The 17,531-nt window shown below is 48.1% G+C and overlaps 2 protein-coding genes across 3 annotated transcripts; one reads left to right on the top strand and one right to left on the bottom strand.

Annotated features, from left to right (window-relative positions):
- Positions 1 to 567: 567 nt before the first annotated feature.
- Positions 568 to 6,764, bottom strand: dpcd (deleted in primary ciliary dyskinesia homolog (mouse)). Its single transcript, XM_033034166.1, has 6 exons — positions 6,635 to 6,764; positions 5,196 to 5,276; positions 4,343 to 4,467; positions 3,601 to 3,734; positions 1,736 to 1,838; positions 568 to 809 (listed from the first exon to the last, which is right to left on the bottom strand). The coding sequence occupies exons 1-6, from the start codon at positions 6,696 to 6,698 to the stop codon at positions 705 to 707; spliced, it is 612 nt and encodes a 203-aa protein (XP_032890057.1). The 5' UTR covers positions 6,699 to 6,764; the 3' UTR covers positions 568 to 704.
- A 62-nt stretch (positions 6,765 to 6,826) lies between these two features.
- Positions 6,827 to 17,067, top strand: poll (DNA polymerase lambda). Of its 2 annotated transcripts, XM_033034164.1 has the most exons (8): positions 6,827 to 6,942; positions 9,105 to 9,256; positions 9,890 to 10,389; positions 10,908 to 11,216; positions 12,000 to 12,173; positions 12,768 to 12,896; positions 14,428 to 14,596; positions 15,408 to 17,067. In XM_033034164.1, the coding sequence occupies exons 2-8, from the start codon at positions 9,148 to 9,150 to the stop codon at positions 15,764 to 15,766; spliced, it is 1,749 nt and encodes a 582-aa protein (XP_032890055.1). In that variant the 5' UTR covers positions 6,827 to 6,942; positions 9,105 to 9,147; the 3' UTR covers positions 15,767 to 17,067. The 2 variants fall into 2 exon arrangements, with proteins under 2 accessions (XP_032890055.1, XP_032890056.1); XM_033034165.1 differs by lacking the exon at positions 6,827 to 6,942 and having other exon boundaries at positions 9,154 to 9,256; positions 9,895 to 10,389.
- Positions 17,068 to 17,531: the final 464 nt, after the last annotated feature.

Genomic DNA, 17,531 nt, shown 5'->3' with positions numbered 1-17,531 from the left:
GCTTGGGAAACAAATGTCATGACAATATCAAATGTAGAAAGCATTTTATCGGATGCATCACAGCTTGGTTTGGGAACAGCTCCATCCAAGACTGCAAGAAATTGCGGAGAAGTGTGGACACAGCCAGGATAATCACATAAACCTACCTCCCTCCCATTTACATTTCACGCTGCCTCAACGAAGCCACCAACATAATCAAGGGCCAGTCTCACCACTCCCTCTTCTCCCCTCTCCCATCAGGCAAGAGGTACAGAAGTGTAAAAACGCACAGCTCCAGGTTCAGGAACAGTTTCTTCCCAGCTGTTATTAGGCAACTGAACCATCCTACCAACAACTAGAGAACGGTCCTGAGCTTCTCGGACTATCTTAAATCAAACTTTACCTTGCACTAAACGTTATTCCCTTTATCATGTATCTGCACACTGTGGACAGCTTGATTGTAATCATGTAGTCTTTCCTCTGACCAGATAGCATGCAACAAAAAGCTTTTCACTGTACCTTGGTACATGTGACAATAAACTAAATGTTGGTAGAATTTACTATGACCACCATAAAATGAAGACATTCTATATTCAAAAACTAGCAGAACTTTAATGGGATTTTAAATATACAACTGGAAGGTGGATTTGAAATAGTGGGTGCGACCACAGGTTTGTGCCTTCTCCCTACGCGTTGCCTGTGGAGGCAGATACCAGTGCTGAGGATCACTGTGTTTTACACTGCACATCTCCATCCTCTGCCACCTTCATCTTCTTCAGTTCCTGCTGCACCTCCTGCTCCAGCTGCAGGATTGCTGTCGGCTTTTGATACTGATGGGAGGGGAAAATATCCAGTGAACACATTTACAGTCAGCACCCACCCAGCCAGCCCGTCCCTTCAGGCGTTAACACCATTCCGCTCTCAACCACACGCATCGCCACCACTTTGTCGATACAAGGAAATGCAGATGCTGGTTTACAAAAAACACACAAAGTGCTGTAGTAACAATGGTTCGGGGAGCATCTCTTGAAGGCATTGGATAGATGATGTTTTGGGTCAGGACCATTCTTCAGACTGAGTGTAGTAGGTGAGAGAATACTGGAAGAGAGGTGGGGGCAGGACAAAGCCGGGTGAGTGATAGGTGGATATAGTTGAGGGGGTTGATGGGCTGATGGTTGGACAAAAGCCAGAGACGAAAAGCCAGAAGGTCGTGAGATAAGGAGAGAAAAGGCAAAAGAACACAGAGTGTTGGAGTAACTCAGTAGGTCTCAACCCAAAACGTCACCTATCCAGTTTCTCCAGAGATGCTGCCTGACCTGCTGAGTTACTTCAGCACTTGGTGTCCTTTTGTGTATTAACCACCATTGGCTGTTCCCTGTTTCTATACTACGGATACAAGAGGCATGACATTTGAAGTCAGAGTATGGGATATAGGTGGAAGGAGAAGGGGGAAAAGAACCACTTTTCTTCCTCCACTCCCGTGGCCTGAATTGTCCACAATTGGACACGGTTCTGAATTTGTGGCCTTAGATTCTCTCCTGGATTATTTTCGCCACTACTCCTTCTGTAAATCCAGAGGAGTCGCTGACCTGCCCGACGTTGAATGATTTAAAAATCATCTGAAGCAGCTGGGCCAGCCGAATACGATGAGGCTGCTCTCTACCTGTGCTCTCAGTCTGTGCATGGAAGGTTGGAGTAACGCAGCGGGACTGGCAGCATCTGTGGGGGATGCGGATGGGTGATGCAAAGTGCTTACCGTGATAATGAGGGTATTGTTAGCATGAGTGAAGCTGAGTGCTGAGCTGTCCAGAGGGAGGTTGCATCGGTCCATATCGGCAACATTAAACTTCTTGTAATACCTGGAGACAAGAAAGAGCCCACGTCACTCTCAACAACAGAAAACTTGCATTTATAAGACCTAGGAGCAGAATTAGGCAGTTTGGCCCATTGAGTACCTGTACCTACATTCAATCATGGCTGATCTATTTTTCCCTCTCAACCCCATTCTCCTGCCTTCTCCCCATAACCTTTGACATGCTTACTAATCAAGGACCTATTAATATCTGCCTCGTGTTGACAGTGTTAACACAAAGAGAAACAACTTGCATCTGAACGTACTGATACTCCCCCCAGGATATCCCAATGCATCTTCTCATCCCCTCAAACCTCCGACCCTGGTCCTCAAATGGGAATGGCCTCCCTCTCTAAACCAGCCATGGGTTTAACCAGCTCCGCAGCCAGAGATCTACCCTATCAACACAAATGAATGCTGGGATTCTGATATAAACACCAAGTGGTTTTGAGGTCTAATCACTTTTTTTAAATTGAAAGACACAGCACAGAAACAGCCCCTTTGGCCCACTAGTCCACGCCAACCATCGATCACTTGCTCTATGTTATCCCACTTTCTCATCCACTCCCTACACATTAGGGGTAATTAACCTACAAACCCGCACGTCTTTGGGATGTGGGAGGAAACTGGAGTACCCTTATCGCCCCTTCCAGGGACCCAACTGGGATCATCAGAGGGCGAGAGAAAACATAATAATGCCACATAAAATTATGAGTGGCATAGATAGGGTAGACATTCAGAACCTTATTCCCAGGGTGGAAAATACAACCGGGCATAGATTTAAGGTCCAAGTGGGAAAATGTAAAGATGTGCAGGGCACGTTTTTTTTGACACAGAGAGTGGTAGATGCCTAGAACGTGTTGCAAGTGATGGTGGAGGAGGCAGATACGGTAGTGGCATTTAAAGAGGCATTTACATAGGCACATGGATATGTAGAGAATGGATGGATACAGATCACATGTAGGCAGAGGAGATTTGTTTGATCTCAGGATACAAGGTATGACATTTGGGATGGAGGCACGCAGAATTTCATCAGGTGATAGTGAACCTGTGGAATTCCCTGTCACAGGAGGCTATGGAGAACAACTTACTCAATATATTTGGAAGGCAAATAAATGTCTAGCACAAGAAGCATCGAGGTTACTCACACTCTGCCGTTTACCCTGTCCACGTCCACCAGATCAAACTTCCACAGATGCTTCCTACATATGTGGGCGGCACAGTGGCGCAGCGGGTAGAGCTGCTGCCTCAGAACGCCAGAGACCCGGGTTCGAGCCTAACCTCAGGTGCTGTCTGTGCGTGGAGTTTGCACATTCTCCCTGTGACTGCGTGGGTTTCTTACGGGTGCTCTAGTTTCCTCCCACGTTCCAAAGACGTGCGGATGTGTAGGTTTATTGGCCCTCTGTAAAAGAAAATTGTCTCTAATGTGAAGGGAGTGGGTTAACATAGAACTAGTGTGAACTTGATCAATGGTCAGCATGGACTATGTGGGCCAAAGGACCTGCTTCCATGCTGTATCTCTAAACTAATCATCAATGGGAGTCTGAATGAGGAGAGGAACCATGGGCATGGGGTTGTTGTAGAATTGTAACAGCAGCAAAGTAAACTAATTGGCCCACGCCCGTGTCTGTATGCTGCTGGAGAGGGAACACACAGTGTCCCTGAGGACTTGAGGCCTTCCGTGAATGCTGGTCGCCATGGGGGGGGTGGAAATGGGACATCCAGTGCATCGTGGATAGGGATGATAATGTTGTAATTTGATTGATTACTTTTTGTTCGAGGTCCTCACGATGCAGCATCGCTGGTCTGAATCAACGGTTACTGTGTACACGTTCTTGGGGTACGGTATATTCCGAATCCGCCACTGGAAGCAGGTCTTGGTGTCCTGCCGTGTGAAAATTGGCTGCAAGATTAACAAAACAAACAAATTAACTTTAGAAAGGATATACTCTCTGAGGTTTAGAACAATGAGAGGTGGCGTTACTTAAACAGGGAAGGGCTTAAGAGGGAAGAAACTAACCCATACATCTTCTGTCGGTGCTGGTGGGGGGGGGGGGGGGGTGGATAGGGGATATTGAGAACCGTGGGATGTGTTTCTGGCATAAAGGAAAACTACATAACATTATTATTGTGTTAATGGTCGTGTTAAGCTGCAGCAAGTAATAATTGCACTTCTGTTGTAAGTACGTGTGGCAATAGACATAAACACTTTTAGATGGTGAAACAAACTCACAGAACCGAATAACTTTAGAGTTATTCAGCACAGGAACAGGCTATTCGGCCCAATTCTTTCATGCCAACCAAGATGCCCAAGATGCTAGTCCCATTTGCCCGCATTTAACCCACATCCCTCTGCACCTTTATTTCTTATGTTATTTTGTCTTTTTTAATCAATGGAGGCTAGAAATGATCAGCCAATCCAACTCAAGTCGTTTCTGTATGTTCAGTACTCACTCTGATGAATACGGAGCACTTTAAGAGTTGTTTACAACCCTTGCTCCAGATACTTACACTGCTGCCACTCTCGTGTATCAGCTGCTGCTCCAAGGTCCCTGCAGGTCGAGAATACGTTTCCCCCACCTCGAATTGCCACTGCCCAGGGGATCCCAGTGTGGTCTTCTGCTTCCACTTCCTGACTACAAGCAAAGGTCTCAAAATGAACATTCGAAGAGTACCATTAAAAAACATGATGCAAAGGCCAATTTATATATGCCTGCATATAATCCATGTTCCTCCATTCCCTGCATATCCATAGGTCTCTTAGACACCACTATCATTTCTGCCTCGACCATCACCTCCGGCAGCACATTCCAGGCACTCACCACACATTGTGCTCATCTCCTTTAAACTTTGCCCCTCTCACCTTAAAACTACACGGTCTGCTATTTGATTTTTCCATTCTGAGAAAAAGGTTCCGACTATCTACTCTCTCTATGCCTCTCATAATTTGATATACTTCAATCAGGTCTCCCTGGAACCTCTGGCATGCCAGAGAAAATATTCCAAGTCAGTCCAACCTCTCCCTGTAGCTAACTAATACCCTAATTCAGCCATCATTCTGGTAAACCTCCTCTGCACCCTTTCCATTCTTGCTGCTATGGGGCGACCAGAACTGCACGCAATACTCGAAATGTGGCTTAATCAAAGTCCTATAAAGCTATATCATGAATTCCTGCCTCTTATGCTCAGTGCCCCGACCAATGAAGGCAAGCATAACGTACGCATTATCACTGGGTATTAATTGCAACTGATCACCCAATACTACCCCTATTTACTCTATAAGCACGATTAATACAATTGAAAAACAAATACTAAATAATGATACCAAACCAACAAGTTGCCAGTGGACGCATGTAATTCTTACCCTTTAGTTGATCGCTGGAAATTTCATATTCTTCCACCATTTCTGCACCATCGGTAAATACATAATGGACTTTCCTCTTACCTAGGGGTTTGCAGGGGAGTCAGGAACAGAGTTAGTAACCATTGTAACAATCAACACAAGTGGCAGAGATGACGTACAAGAGACTACAGATGCTGGAATCTTGAGCAAAACACGCAAAGTGTTGGAGGGATTCCCGGTTGGAAGTTCCCAGCCAGCCGCAGAGACTTGACAGCAGGCCCTACACGCCCACCATGTAACCAGGAACCCGACTGGAGTTGTCCAAGGCTCATCTCTTGCTAGACCCCATAGACCAGGAACCGGGAAGAAGTGGAAGAATATCTGGAGAAATAACAGATCTGCGCTCATTGGAGCGATGGGAGAAGAAATGGCAAATGATGTTCAAACCGGAAAAATGTAATGTCATGCTTTTTACTACGAAACCTAAATCAATCCATCATTCCTATACACTCTCTGGACATCAGCTACAGGCAGTTTCTAGTCATAAATACTTAGAGGAGTTACTTTGTCCGAAAACATTTAATGGAACAAGCATGTGGAAGGGGCATCAGCCAAAGCCAACAGTGTCATCGGCTTCCTAGGTCGCAATCTGCAAAATGCACCCAAAGAAGTTAAGTCAAGATCCAAGCATATAAAAGCCTTGTATGTCCACATGTTGAATATTGCTGCTCTGTGTTGGATCCTTTCATTCAAGGGAACATCAATAAGATCCAGGCAGTACAAAACAGAGCAGCAAGGTTCATATCTAACAACTACAAGTGGCAGAGCCCAGTCTCCAGCATGTTAAAGGACCTTAAACTTCATCCACCTACTACTCGTCGCAGGTTCATCAGACTGACAACATTCCACAAGATCAAGAATACAACTATTGATTTAAAGATGGAGGACCACATCCAGTTAACCCAAGCACCCACAGGCATGTCAACCAGAAGCTACCAACATGGAAATTATTTCATTCCGCACGGCATTTCATTAGCACTTTCTAACTCGTTTTTCTTCAAGACAGCAAGGGATACCGTAACCAGGCAGCATCAGAGATCTCCAAAACATCAACACATACAAAGATGCACTGACTCTAACAGCATCTCGACTACTAGCACGTCCACTACCATCACAGTGCTGAGTGATGCTCTGCTTAGAGTTCTTCAGCGGACTACATCCAGATCCTTTACTGGACCTTATCTCCCACTAAAAGTTATTCCTTTTCAAACTTTTCACTGTATCGCGGTACACGTGACAATAAACTTTTATCGCTCCCCTCTCCCTCTTCTTAACACCCCCTCCTCCTCCATCCATCCATCCATCCACGCTCTCCCTCTAAATCCGTCCCCTTTTTCTCTCGATTCCTTTACTCCCTCCCTCCCTTCCTTCAACCACCCCTCTCCCCATCCTCCACTCACCTTCCTGCACCACCGCTGTTTTCTTCGCTCCCCGCAGACTCTCCAGCCAGCCCCGCGCCGCCATCTTGCATCGGGCTGCCCGTCTCCACGGCAACGGCCGCCCTTGGCCCCGCCCCTCTCTGGCGGCGCGCCCTCTGACCCCGGCCCCTGCCCTCTGCCCCCCCTCCCCCGGGCCCCGGGTCCCGCCCCCGCCCCCGCCCGCGTGCACTGATTTCACCCGCCACCGTTTCCCGCCGCTGCTGCTTTATGAATGGACGCGGTTTAATGGTTTAATCCACGCTCGCTGTCCGCTGGGTACTTCCGGCTCGGTGAGTGAGGCCGCGGCCATCTCCGCCTCCAGCCACCGCCCGGGTCACCTCAGCGATCGGCGCTCCCCTTCCGCCTCTCCGGTGATTTAATCATCAACCGGCCGGTGCAGAGGCCCCGGGGCAACACAGCCGGGAGCGGGGCTCTGATTGGCCGCTTCCTGTCGCACCGGCCTCGCCCGTTGCTCACTTTAACCCAGACACAGGCCCTTCGGCCCAACTTGCCCAATCTAGCCCAGATGTCCCACCTGCCTGCGCTTGGCCCCTCTCCCTCCAAACCTGTCCCATCCATGTACCTGTGCAAGTGTCTATTAAATATTGTTAACCTCTTCCCTATAAACATCAGGCTATTAAACTTCATAAGCTCCAAACTACATAGACTTGGGAAGAAGGGTTTCGGGCCGAAACGTTGCCTATTTCCTTCGCTCCATAGATGCTGCTGCACCCGCTGAGTTTCTCCAGCATTTCCGTGTACCATAGACTTGGGAGCATTAGTTCTGTCTTTTTGCCCACACCCATATGCACACAACATTTTTTCCATTTATTATATTGTTTACAAAGTACATATTCATATTCGGTTGTGCTGCTGCAAGTAAGACTTTCAATGTTCTGTCTGGGACATATGACAATAAAACACGACATAGTACCTGCCGCAACTACGTCCCCTGACAGCTCATTCCATATACCCTGTGTGAAAAAATCTTTCCTCCCTAACCTTAAACCTATGACCTGTGATACTTGATTCCCGAACTGGATAAAAGACTCAGAATTCACCCGATCTATTCCTCTCATGATTTTGTACACCGCTGTAAGATCACCCTCCTACGCTACAAGGGGGAAAAAACGACCCTGCCCAATCTCTCCCTAAAGCTTGGGCCCTGGCATTCTGGCAACATCCTCATAAATCTTCCCTGTACTTTTTTCAGCTTATTAGTATCTTTCCTATAACAGCAATTAAAAGTAATAATCATAACATTTGAATCATCACATAGTTTCACACCAGGTTACCCTGGCTTGAGTTATAGAGGGAGGTTGGATAGGCTGGGACCATTTATTTAGAGTGTAGGAGGCTAAGGGGTGACCTTATAAAGGTGAACAAGATCATGAGGGGCATGGATAAAGTGTACACTCATAGTCTTTTTCTCAGGGTAGAGGATTCAAAAACTAGAGGGCATCTGGAGATACGCGTTTTCAAACTTCTGTACCTCTTGCCTGATGGGAGAGGGGAGAAAAGTGAGGTGAGACGCGTCCTTGATTATGCTGGTGGCCTTGTAGATGGAGTCAAGAGAAGGGAGGTTGGTTTGTGTGATGGTCTGGGCTGTATCCATAATTCTCTGCAATTTCTTGCTTGGTTGGAGCTGTTCCCAAACCATTCTGTGAAGCATCCTGATAAAATGTTTTCTACAGCCATTTTGTAGAAGTTGATGAGGGTTGTTGGGGACATGCCAAACTTCCTGGGCTTCTAAGGAAGTGGAGGCGTTGGTGCGTTTTCTTAGTCATTGCTTTGATATGGCTGGTCCAGGACAAATTGCTAGTAATATTTATTCCTAAGAACTTGAAACTTTAAACTTGAAGCATCTCTACTTTGTCGCCATCAATGTATACCGGGGTAGGTGTATCGCTTCGCTTCCTGCAGTAAATCGTAAACTCCTGCGTTAGTTCACTCATCACTGGCCGCTGATCCAGTCCACAGCTCTGTTTCGAGAAGTCACATTGCACCAACGTTGTCCTTCAACACCCGGCCAGCAGTCAGTGCTGGTGCATGTTGAAGGTTCTGCCGCCCAGGATACTTCTGTATCCTTTGCTCACTTGCATCACTCACTAACTCTAACTCTTGCAAGCAGGGGTGGTATCTGTGTGGGTGACCAAGTATTGATGTGTCATAGGCACCGGATAGGAAACGGAACAATATAATTCCTGCTGCAATTTTATTGGCACATTAGAGGCAACAAAAATAAATATACGTTAAACGATTAGTTATTCTCAGTAAATTAGACCATGATCGAGTAAAAATCAAAGTACTTTGTGCAGGTGTTTTAGTGCAAAGTCCTTAGTGAGTGCAGACACAGCTTCCAGCAGAAACTCTGGCGAGGTTTGGCCACTTTGGGTAGTAAACGCAGGAGCATGGGTGCTGACACGTATCTTTCTCACCAATCGTTGTACAGGTGGGATAAGCGCTAACCCTCACCAGCGGCTGGCGGGCTGTGCATGGATCCTCAGGGGATCGTGAAGGCTTTTCGAAAGGTGAAGCGATCCCAGGATGTCCAGGCCACCACAGACGGGGAGCCCCTGAAGAAGAAGCCGGAGGAAGCCAAAGGTAGAACCATTGATATATTATTGTAACCTGTACTGAAAGTACAATGAATAGCTTTGTTTGTGTGCTCTCCACAGGGCGGTGCAGTGGGTTTAGTTTTGTTTATTGTCACCTGTACCGAGGTACAGGCAAAAGCTTTTTGTTGCATGCCAACCAGTCAGCGGAAAGCCTCTACATGATTACAATCAAGCCATCCACAGTGTACAGATACAGGATAAAGGGAATAACGTTTAGTGCAAGTCCACGAAAGTCTGATTAAAGAGTTGCTGCCTCACATCGCCAGAGACCCGGGTTCAATCCTGACCCCGAGTGATGTCTGTATGTGGAGTTTGCCCTGTGACGGTGAGAGTTTCCTCTGGGTTCTGCTGTTTCCTCCCACATCCCAAAGACGGCACGTTTGTAGGTTAATAGGCCTCTGTAAATTCCCCCCTAGTGTGTAGGGAGTGGATGAGAATGTGGGATAAACACAAAACTTGCATGCTATCCATTCAAATCATACTGTCTAGAATATGTGCAGGCAAAAAAGAGTTGGTCTTGGCCTTATATTGGGCACAGACAATGTGGCCTGTTCCTGTACTGTTCTGTGTTGTACATTGTGGTTGTAACACTCTTATCCCCGCATCCATTCCGTTGCAGAGCAGTGGTTGAGTGGAGTGACGGTGTACATTGTACCGGCCGGGATTGGAAAGGCTCGGACGGAGATCTTCCAGAAGCAGATAGCACAGAATGGGGGAGAGGTCAGCCTGGTCTTCGGCCCAGCGGTTACCCACGTGGTGGTGGACGATGGGATGGATGCCGAGCGTGCCCTTCGCCTGCTGCGGCTGGAGGTGCTGCCAGCCAGCGTCTGCCTGCTGCGCTCCGCCTGGCTCAGCTCCTGCATCTCTCAGCGGAGGTTGCTGAGCACTGCGGCCCACGCCCTCTGCACCCCGGGACACCTCCTCCCGACCGAGCCGCCGCTCCCCGCGCCTACGGCAGGAGACGAGGGCCAATGCGGGAACGTGCACCCTGAACTCAGTGGGCGGCCTACCCTGTCGCCAAACGCCAGCTCGCTGTGCCCAAAGGCAGAGGGAGTCGCAGCCCAGCACCCCCAAGCCATCACAGAGGGCAGCGAAAAACTTCACGCCTCTACAGCCCAGGTAAGTAAACAAGAGTCAAGTGTTTTATTGTCATGTGTCCCGAAACGGAACAATGAAATGTAATCCTGCCCAACATTATGCTCCGCCATTCAATCATGGCTGATCTATTTTTCCTTCTCAACGCTATGCTCCTGCCTTCTCCCCGTAACGTTTGACTCCCTTAAGAACCTGTCGATCTCTGCTTTAAAAATTCCGAATTACTTGGCCTCCATAGCTGTCTGTGACAATGAATTCCACAGAATTACCACCCTCTGACTAAAGAAATTCTTCCTCATCTCCTTTCTAAGGTGTGTCCTTTTATTCTGAGGCTGTGCCCACTGATCCTAGACTCTCCCACTACTGGAATCATCCTCTCCACGTCCACTCTATCCAGGCCTTTCATTGTTTGGTAGATTTCAATAAGATCCCTCCTCATCCAGCGAGTACAGACCCTGAGCTGTCAAACGCGCCTTGTACGTCATTCAACCCAGTCATGCCAGGGACCCTGCCACTGAGCACCATTTATGATATCTCCACAGCTCCCCAACACTGACAGTAGCAGCGAATCTGAGGATGAAGGTGTGTCCCAACGTGACCTGCGAGCTCTGATCTCTGGGGGCGAGCGTGGAGCTGTGGACCCCGACTCCAGCGGAGCCGCTGGCAGCAGCAAGTGGGTGTGTTCCCGCTCGTCGCAAAACAAGCAGCTCAACCACAACCAGGCCATCACGGAGAAGCTGAAGGCGTTGGAGACGGCGTACACACACCAAGGCGACAGGTGGCGAGCGCTGGGATACAGCAAGGCCATCAACGCCCTGAAGAGCTATCACAAACCAATCTCCACCTATCAGGTAAAACATTCTCACCGCCTCTCCAAAGGAATGAAGCTTCCATCTCACAGATAGACACAAAAAGCACAAAAAACTCAGCCTGAGGAAGGGTCTCAAACCGAAACGCCACCTATTCCTTTTCTCCAGAGATGCTGCCTGTCCCGCTGAGTTACTCCAGCTTTTTGTGTCAATCTTCCATTTAAACCAGCATCTGCAGTTCCTTCCTCCACATGTTAGTATCACAGCTGGGTTTGGGAACGGCTCTGCCCAAGGCCGCAAGAAATCACAGAGTTGTGGATGGAGCGCCCGGCCCATCACACAGACCACTCTCCCCACCATGGACTCAAGCAGCATCTGTAGCACTCTACAGCTACGCCACTGTGCCGCACTATACCTATTATCTACTTGCACGTAGCCCATGCCCCACCTTTCTCTGCATGTCCATGTGCCTTTACAAAAGTCTTTTAAATGCCATGAATGAGAATCAATGAACAAAAAAAGAGAACCAGTTGAGGTTTCAGATCTGGAATTCCTCAGCAGAAGTTCTATGGGCCTGAAACGTTCAGCCCGCCTGTCTCCACAGATGCTGCCTGGCCAGATAACCCTGTCTCCACAGATGCTGCCTGACCAGATAACCCTGTCTCCACAGATGCTGCCTGACCAGATAAGAATATCTGACATTGTATGTTTTATTTTGCATTTCCAACATCTTTCTTTGCATGTTTTTTTGTTTTGAAAGTCTGCCCCTCTCAGGGTTTTGTGCATTTCGGAATCATCATCATCGCTCCCGTTCACTCTCCGCAGGAAGCCTGTGAGATCCCCGGGATCGGCAAGAGCCTGGCCGAGAAGATTTGGGAGATCCTGCAAACTGGCCATCTGCGCAAGTTAGATCACCTGGGCGACAGTGTCTCTGTGCTGGGGACCTTTTCCGACATCTGGGGAGCTGGCGTGAAGACAGCCCAGATGTGGTACCAGCAGGTGAGGAGCTCGTTGTGTGCAGAGTCCTGAGTGCCGTCAGTACGTTCAACCTGGTAGGGTGGCACAGTGGCGCAGCAGTCGAGTTGCTGCCTCACAGCGCCAGAGACCCGGGTTTGATCCTCTCTACGGGTGCTGTTTGTACGGTCACCCCATGACCTGCGTGGGTTTTCTCGGGTGCTCCAGTTTCCTCCCAAATGCCAAAAAAACCCCAATATGGTGCAACGACAAAGATAATGCCCCACGTCCTTTGCGTAATCAAGAAAGTTTGTCGTTCAGAGTATAGTTGGAGTTCATAGTTTGGGAAGAAGCTGCTGCTGAGGGATATTGGCCAACACAGGAAAATAGGACTAGCTCCATTAGACAACGTGGTCAGCATGAATGAGTTGGGCCGAAGTGCCTGCTTGCATATAATGTGACTATGATTCTATAAATGCTGATGTATTGGTTAGAAACTAACCCATTAAGGTTTCCACAGCCCATCCAGGCTCGTAAATACCGAACTTTTTCTGGAAATTAAGATCCCTTCTGCATTGCCACTTCCTTTCCCTTGCACTGTTCACCGAAAAGCTTCAGTGCCTTTGCTGTGTTTTGCAGGGATTCAGAACGTTGGAGGACATTAAGACGAAAGCCAGTCTCACCAGACAGCAGGCGATAGGTCTCAAGCACTACCATGACTTCCTGGATCGCATGCCCAGGGAAGAGGCAGCTGAGATTGAGAAAACTGTAAGTGCTTCTGTGTGAGTGTGGAACCATCGCTACTCCGGTTTACTCCCATACCCCAAAGGCTTGCGGATTTGTAGGTTAATTGGCCCTCAGCAAATTGCTCCTAGTATGTGGGGACTGGATGTGAAAGTGGGATAACATAGAACTAGTGTCAACGGGTGATCGATGACTCAGTGGGCCGAACGGCCTGTTTCCATGTTGTATCTATAAATCAATCAATCAATCAAAAATGTGTGTAGGAAGGAACTGAAGATGCTGGTTTAAACCGAAGATAAACACAAAAAGCTGGAGTAACTAAGCGGGGACAGGCAGTATCTTTGGAGAGAAGGAATGGGCGACATTTCGATCGAGACCCTTCTTCGGTTTTTAGCTTGCAGTTTGACCGGTGGGTCGACCCGCATCTTTGGGAAGGGGTGGAAGGGACGGTCAATTTTTTGGTCAAAACCATGCTTCAAGACTGAAGGCTTTCTCCTGAATCTGCCCTGCGGCAAATTATCAGGCAGGTTCTGTCTGATAAATACAGTCTTCACTACACTTTACAGGGAATCAGAACTTTATTTGCAAACCTATCACAACTTTCTCCTCTGGCAATGAGTTGTCAGAGGGAGGTAGTTGAGGCAGGTACAATAACAATATTTAAAAGTCAGAGGTGGGTCAGGCAGGCAAAAGGTACAAGAGTTTGAAAATGCATGCAGGGTTATATAGAGATTCAGGGACACTTTGTTATCAGTCAACGGAACAGTCTTCTCACCAGGTAGACAAAAGTGCTGGAGAAACTCAGCGGGTGCAGCGGCATCTATGGAGCGAAGGAAATAGGCAACGTTTCGGGCCGAAACCCTTCTTCAGACTGATGTGGGGTGGGGGGGGGGGGGCGGGGAGAAGAAAGGAGAAAGGAAGAGGAGGAGCCCGAGGGCTGAGGGAGAGCTGAGAAGGGGAGGAGACAGCAAGGGCTACCGGAAATTGGAGAAGTCAATGTTTATGCCGCTAGGGTGCAAACTGCCCAAGCGGAATATAAGGTGCTGCTCCTCCAATTTCCGGTGGTGCTCACTCTGGCGTTGGAGGAGGCCCAGGACAGAAAGGTCGGATTCGGAATGGGAGGGCGAGTTGAAGTGCTGAGCCACCGGGAGATTAGGTAGGTTAATGCAGACCAGTCTTCTCACCAGCTAGAGTGTGGTCCTGACCTCCTACCTACCTCATTGGAGGCCATTGAACTTTAATGGACTTTATTGGACTTCATCTTGCACTAAACGTTATTACCTTTAGCTTGTATCTGTACACTGTGGACGGCTTGGGTGTGATCATTTATAGTCTTTTGTTGATTGGATAGCACGCAACAAAAAGCTTTACACTCTGTACCTCGGTACACGTGACTTTTAATAAACTAAACTAAGCTTAAAAAAAGGTTTATAGGGATATGGGCCAATTGCTGGCAGAAGAGACAAGCGCAGGTGGGGCATCTTGATCGGCATAGACGAGTTTAGCCAAAGGGCCCGTTTCCGTGCTGCATGACTGTGTGCCCTGTGCTGTCCAGGTTTGTGACATGGCCCATTCCATCAACCCGGGCCTGATCAGCCTCGCCTGCGGTTCGTTCCGACGGGGGAAGCCCACCTGCGGGGACGTGGACATCCTCATCACCCACCCCGATGGACATTCGCACCGAGGCGTCTTCAACAAACTCCTAGACGGTCTGCGCAGCGATGGTGAGCATGGGCTGGTGCGGCAACTCATACTCACAACTCACAAGGTATAGGTTCAGAGGCATCCCGGGTTCAGAGGCAGGATATCTCCAGAGGAAAACCAAATTTTGGAGTTATTGGGAGTATTGAGTGCTGTTCTGGTCACCCGAATACAGGGAGATGTGTAGGCTTTGGAGAGGGTGCACCAGAAGTTGACCAGAATTATTCATTAGAGGGTTTCTGCTAAAAAGGAGATGGGTGAACTTTTAGATTGTTTTCTCTGGAGCGTTGGAGGGTGACTTGATAGAAGTATATAAAATTAAGAGAGCCATAGATAGTCAGAACCTCTTTCCCAGGATGGAAATGTAGCTTTAAGGTGAGAGGGAGAAAGTTTAACGGAGACGTGCGGTTCAAGTATTTACATCTAGGTGCTGGACTGTATTGCCTGGAATGATAGTGGCATTTAAGAGGCTTTAGATGGGCCTATGGAAGTGCAGGGAGTTAAGGGATATGGATCATGTACAGGCAAATGAGGTCAGTTTAACTTGTCATCATGTTTAATACGGGCATTATGGTCCTGTGCTAAATCAGGCCCGCATTAACGGAGTAAACCAAAAACAAACAGAGATGCCAGAAACACTCGTTAGGTCAGGCAGCGACAGTGGAGAGATAAACAAGCTTGAGGATCCTTCCCACAGATGCTGCCTGACCTGCTGAAGGTTTGTAGTATGTTCTGTTTTTATTTCAGGATACACTCGTTTGACATGGTTCACTCCGTGAATGTGGGCCTGATTGTTTTGCACGGTTTATTGACTGCTGAATTTTCTGCTGCTAGGGTTTATCACGGATGACCTGGTCAGTCAGGAGATCAGGAACCAAGTCAAGTACCTGGGCGTCTGCCGGCTCCCGGGAGCCGGGCGTCGCTACCGGCGGCTGGACATCATCGTGGTGCCGTACGCGGAGTTCGCCTGTGCCTTGCTCTACTTCACTGGGTCGGCCCACTTTAACCGTTCCATGCGAGCCCTGGCCAAGACTAGGGACATGAGCCTGTCGGAGCACTCGCTCAACTGCCGGGTCCTCAGGAAGAGCGGCACCAAAGTCGCTGCCGGCATCTCCGTCCCCACCTCCAGCGAGGAGGCAGTCTTCGAGAAGCTGGGGCTGGTGTACAGAGAGCCGCGGGAGAGGGACTGGTGAATCTCTGCAATTCATTGCCACAGACAGCGATGGAGGCCAAATCTGAGTCGAATGGCCTACTTCTGCTCCTATGACTTATGAACATTGGACCTCTTCCTTTGGGCCTGAGGGTGGTGAATGAATCTGTGGAATTTGTTGCTACAGACGGTGGTGGAGGCTATGTCAACAGGTGTTTTTAAAGCAGAGATTGATAGGTTTTTGATTAGTAAGGGTGTCAAAGGTCACAGGGAATAGAGTTGTGGAAAAGATAGATTAGCCATGATTGAATGGCAGAGCACTCGATGTGCTGAATGGCCTAAATTATGCTCCTTTCCCTTGTCGTGAATCCTTGCATTGTCACAGACACTAGGGTATGATCAAAGATCCTGAAACCCCTCCCTACTCACTGGTACTGTGCCCAGGGAGAGGTTCACAAAGTGGTGGGCGTTGTGCTAGCAAGGGATGGGCAAGTTGGGCTGACGGGCCTGTTTCCACCCTATCACCTTTCTGGGGATGAATGGGGAAAAGGTACGATCTAATAGAGACACAAGGAACTGCAGGTGTTGTAATTACAATCAAAACACAAAGTGCGGGAGGAACTCAGCGGGTCAGGCAGCATCTGTGGAGGGAATGGACATGTGAAATTTCGGGTCGGGAACTTCTTTAAACTCGTCAAATATTAACTTGGGAGTATTGTGTTCTGTTTTGGTCACCCTGCTAAAGGAAAGATGCCATTAAGCTGGAAGGAGTGCAGAGAAGATTTGAGGATATTCCTAGGACTCAAAGACCTGAGCTATAGCAAGAGCTTGAACAAGCTAGGACTCTTCCTTGGAGTGCAGGAGGCTGAGGGGTAATCTTATAGTTGTATAAAATCATGAGATGAAAAGGGTGAATGCACAGAGCAGTTACCCAAGGTAGATGAATAAAGAATTAGAGGACATGGCTTGAAGGTGAGAGGGGAAAGATTTAATAGTAATCTGAGGGACAGCCTTTTCACACCAAGGGTGGCGGATACATTGAACGAGCTGCCAGAGGAGGTAGTTAACGCAGGTACTATAACATTTAAATTATGCTTAGACAGGTATATGGTTTGAAAGGATCAGAGGGATAATGGGCCCCAATGGGACTAGTTAAGATGGAGCATCTTGGTCGGCATGGATGAGATGGCCCAAAGGGCCTATTTCTATACTGTATGATTCTGGTTCACCAACATCTGGATTAATTGATCTCATTTTAATGAAGTTATCCAATCCTGCTGTGTTGTCTCTGTAAAAGCTTTTACATTTTAATAAATGACATTAATGTTCGTCATGTTCCCCAAACAGCTGCATTAAGATCAGATTGTTGGCGAGAGTCAGGTCCCAGATCTCAAACTGGTGTTCTGTCTCCACCTTGTGGACAGAACCTAAACTTGCCAAGGCATCACAAGGAACTGCAGATGCTGGGACTTTGAGCAAAACCCATAGTGCTAGAGGAGCTCAGCAGGTCAGGCACCATCTGTGAAGTGGACAGATGCAGTTTCAGGTCTGGACCCTTCGCCAGCGAAGGAATGTGTTTTTTTTTTTAAAGAGTTCTGTTGACTAATTGTTTAGATGTACATCATGGAAACAGGCCCTTTGGCCCAGCCGACGAACATTAAACTAGGGTAGGGACAATTCAAAGAAGCCAATTTACCTACCAACCTGCACGTCTTTTGGATGAGGGAGGAAACGGCATGTGGCCACAGGGAAAAAATTGAAATAACAAATGCTGAAACACACAGCGGTCTGGCAGCATCCGTGGAAAC

The sequence above is a fragment of the Amblyraja radiata genome, chromosome 15, assembly GCF_010909765.2.
Source record: "Amblyraja radiata isolate CabotCenter1 chromosome 15, sAmbRad1.1.pri, whole genome shotgun sequence".
In the NCBI taxonomy this organism is placed as follows: domain Eukaryota; kingdom Metazoa; phylum Chordata; class Chondrichthyes; order Rajiformes; family Rajidae; genus Amblyraja; species Amblyraja radiata.
This window is presented reverse-complemented; position numbering and strand designations above follow the sequence as displayed.

Excerpts from the sequence above, each read along its gene's own strand:
- dpcd (XM_033034166.1), bottom strand. The coding sequence starts at position 6,698 with ATGGCGGCGCGGGGCTGGCTGGAGAGTCTGCGGGGAGCGAAGAAAACA. Across the intron at positions 4,468-5,195 it reads TTCCAGCGATCAACTAAAGG|TCAGGAAGTGGAAGCAGAAG; the intron begins GTAAGAATTACA and ends CTTTGCTTGTAG. Across the intron at positions 3,735-4,342 it reads TACACGAGAGTGGCAGCAGT|CCAATTTTCACACGGCAGGA; the intron begins GTAAGTATCTGG and ends TTAATCTTGCAG.
- poll (XM_033034164.1), top strand. The coding sequence starts at position 9,148 with ATGGATCCTCAGGGGATCGTGAAGGCTTTTCGAAAGGTGAAGCGATCC. Across the intron at positions 10,390-10,907 it reads TTCACGCCTCTACAGCCCAG|CTCCCCAACACTGACAGTAG; the intron begins GTAAGTAAACAA and ends ATATCTCCACAG. Across the intron at positions 11,217-11,999 it reads AACCAATCTCCACCTATCAG|GAAGCCTGTGAGATCCCCGG; the intron begins GTAAAACATTCT and ends CACTCTCCGCAG.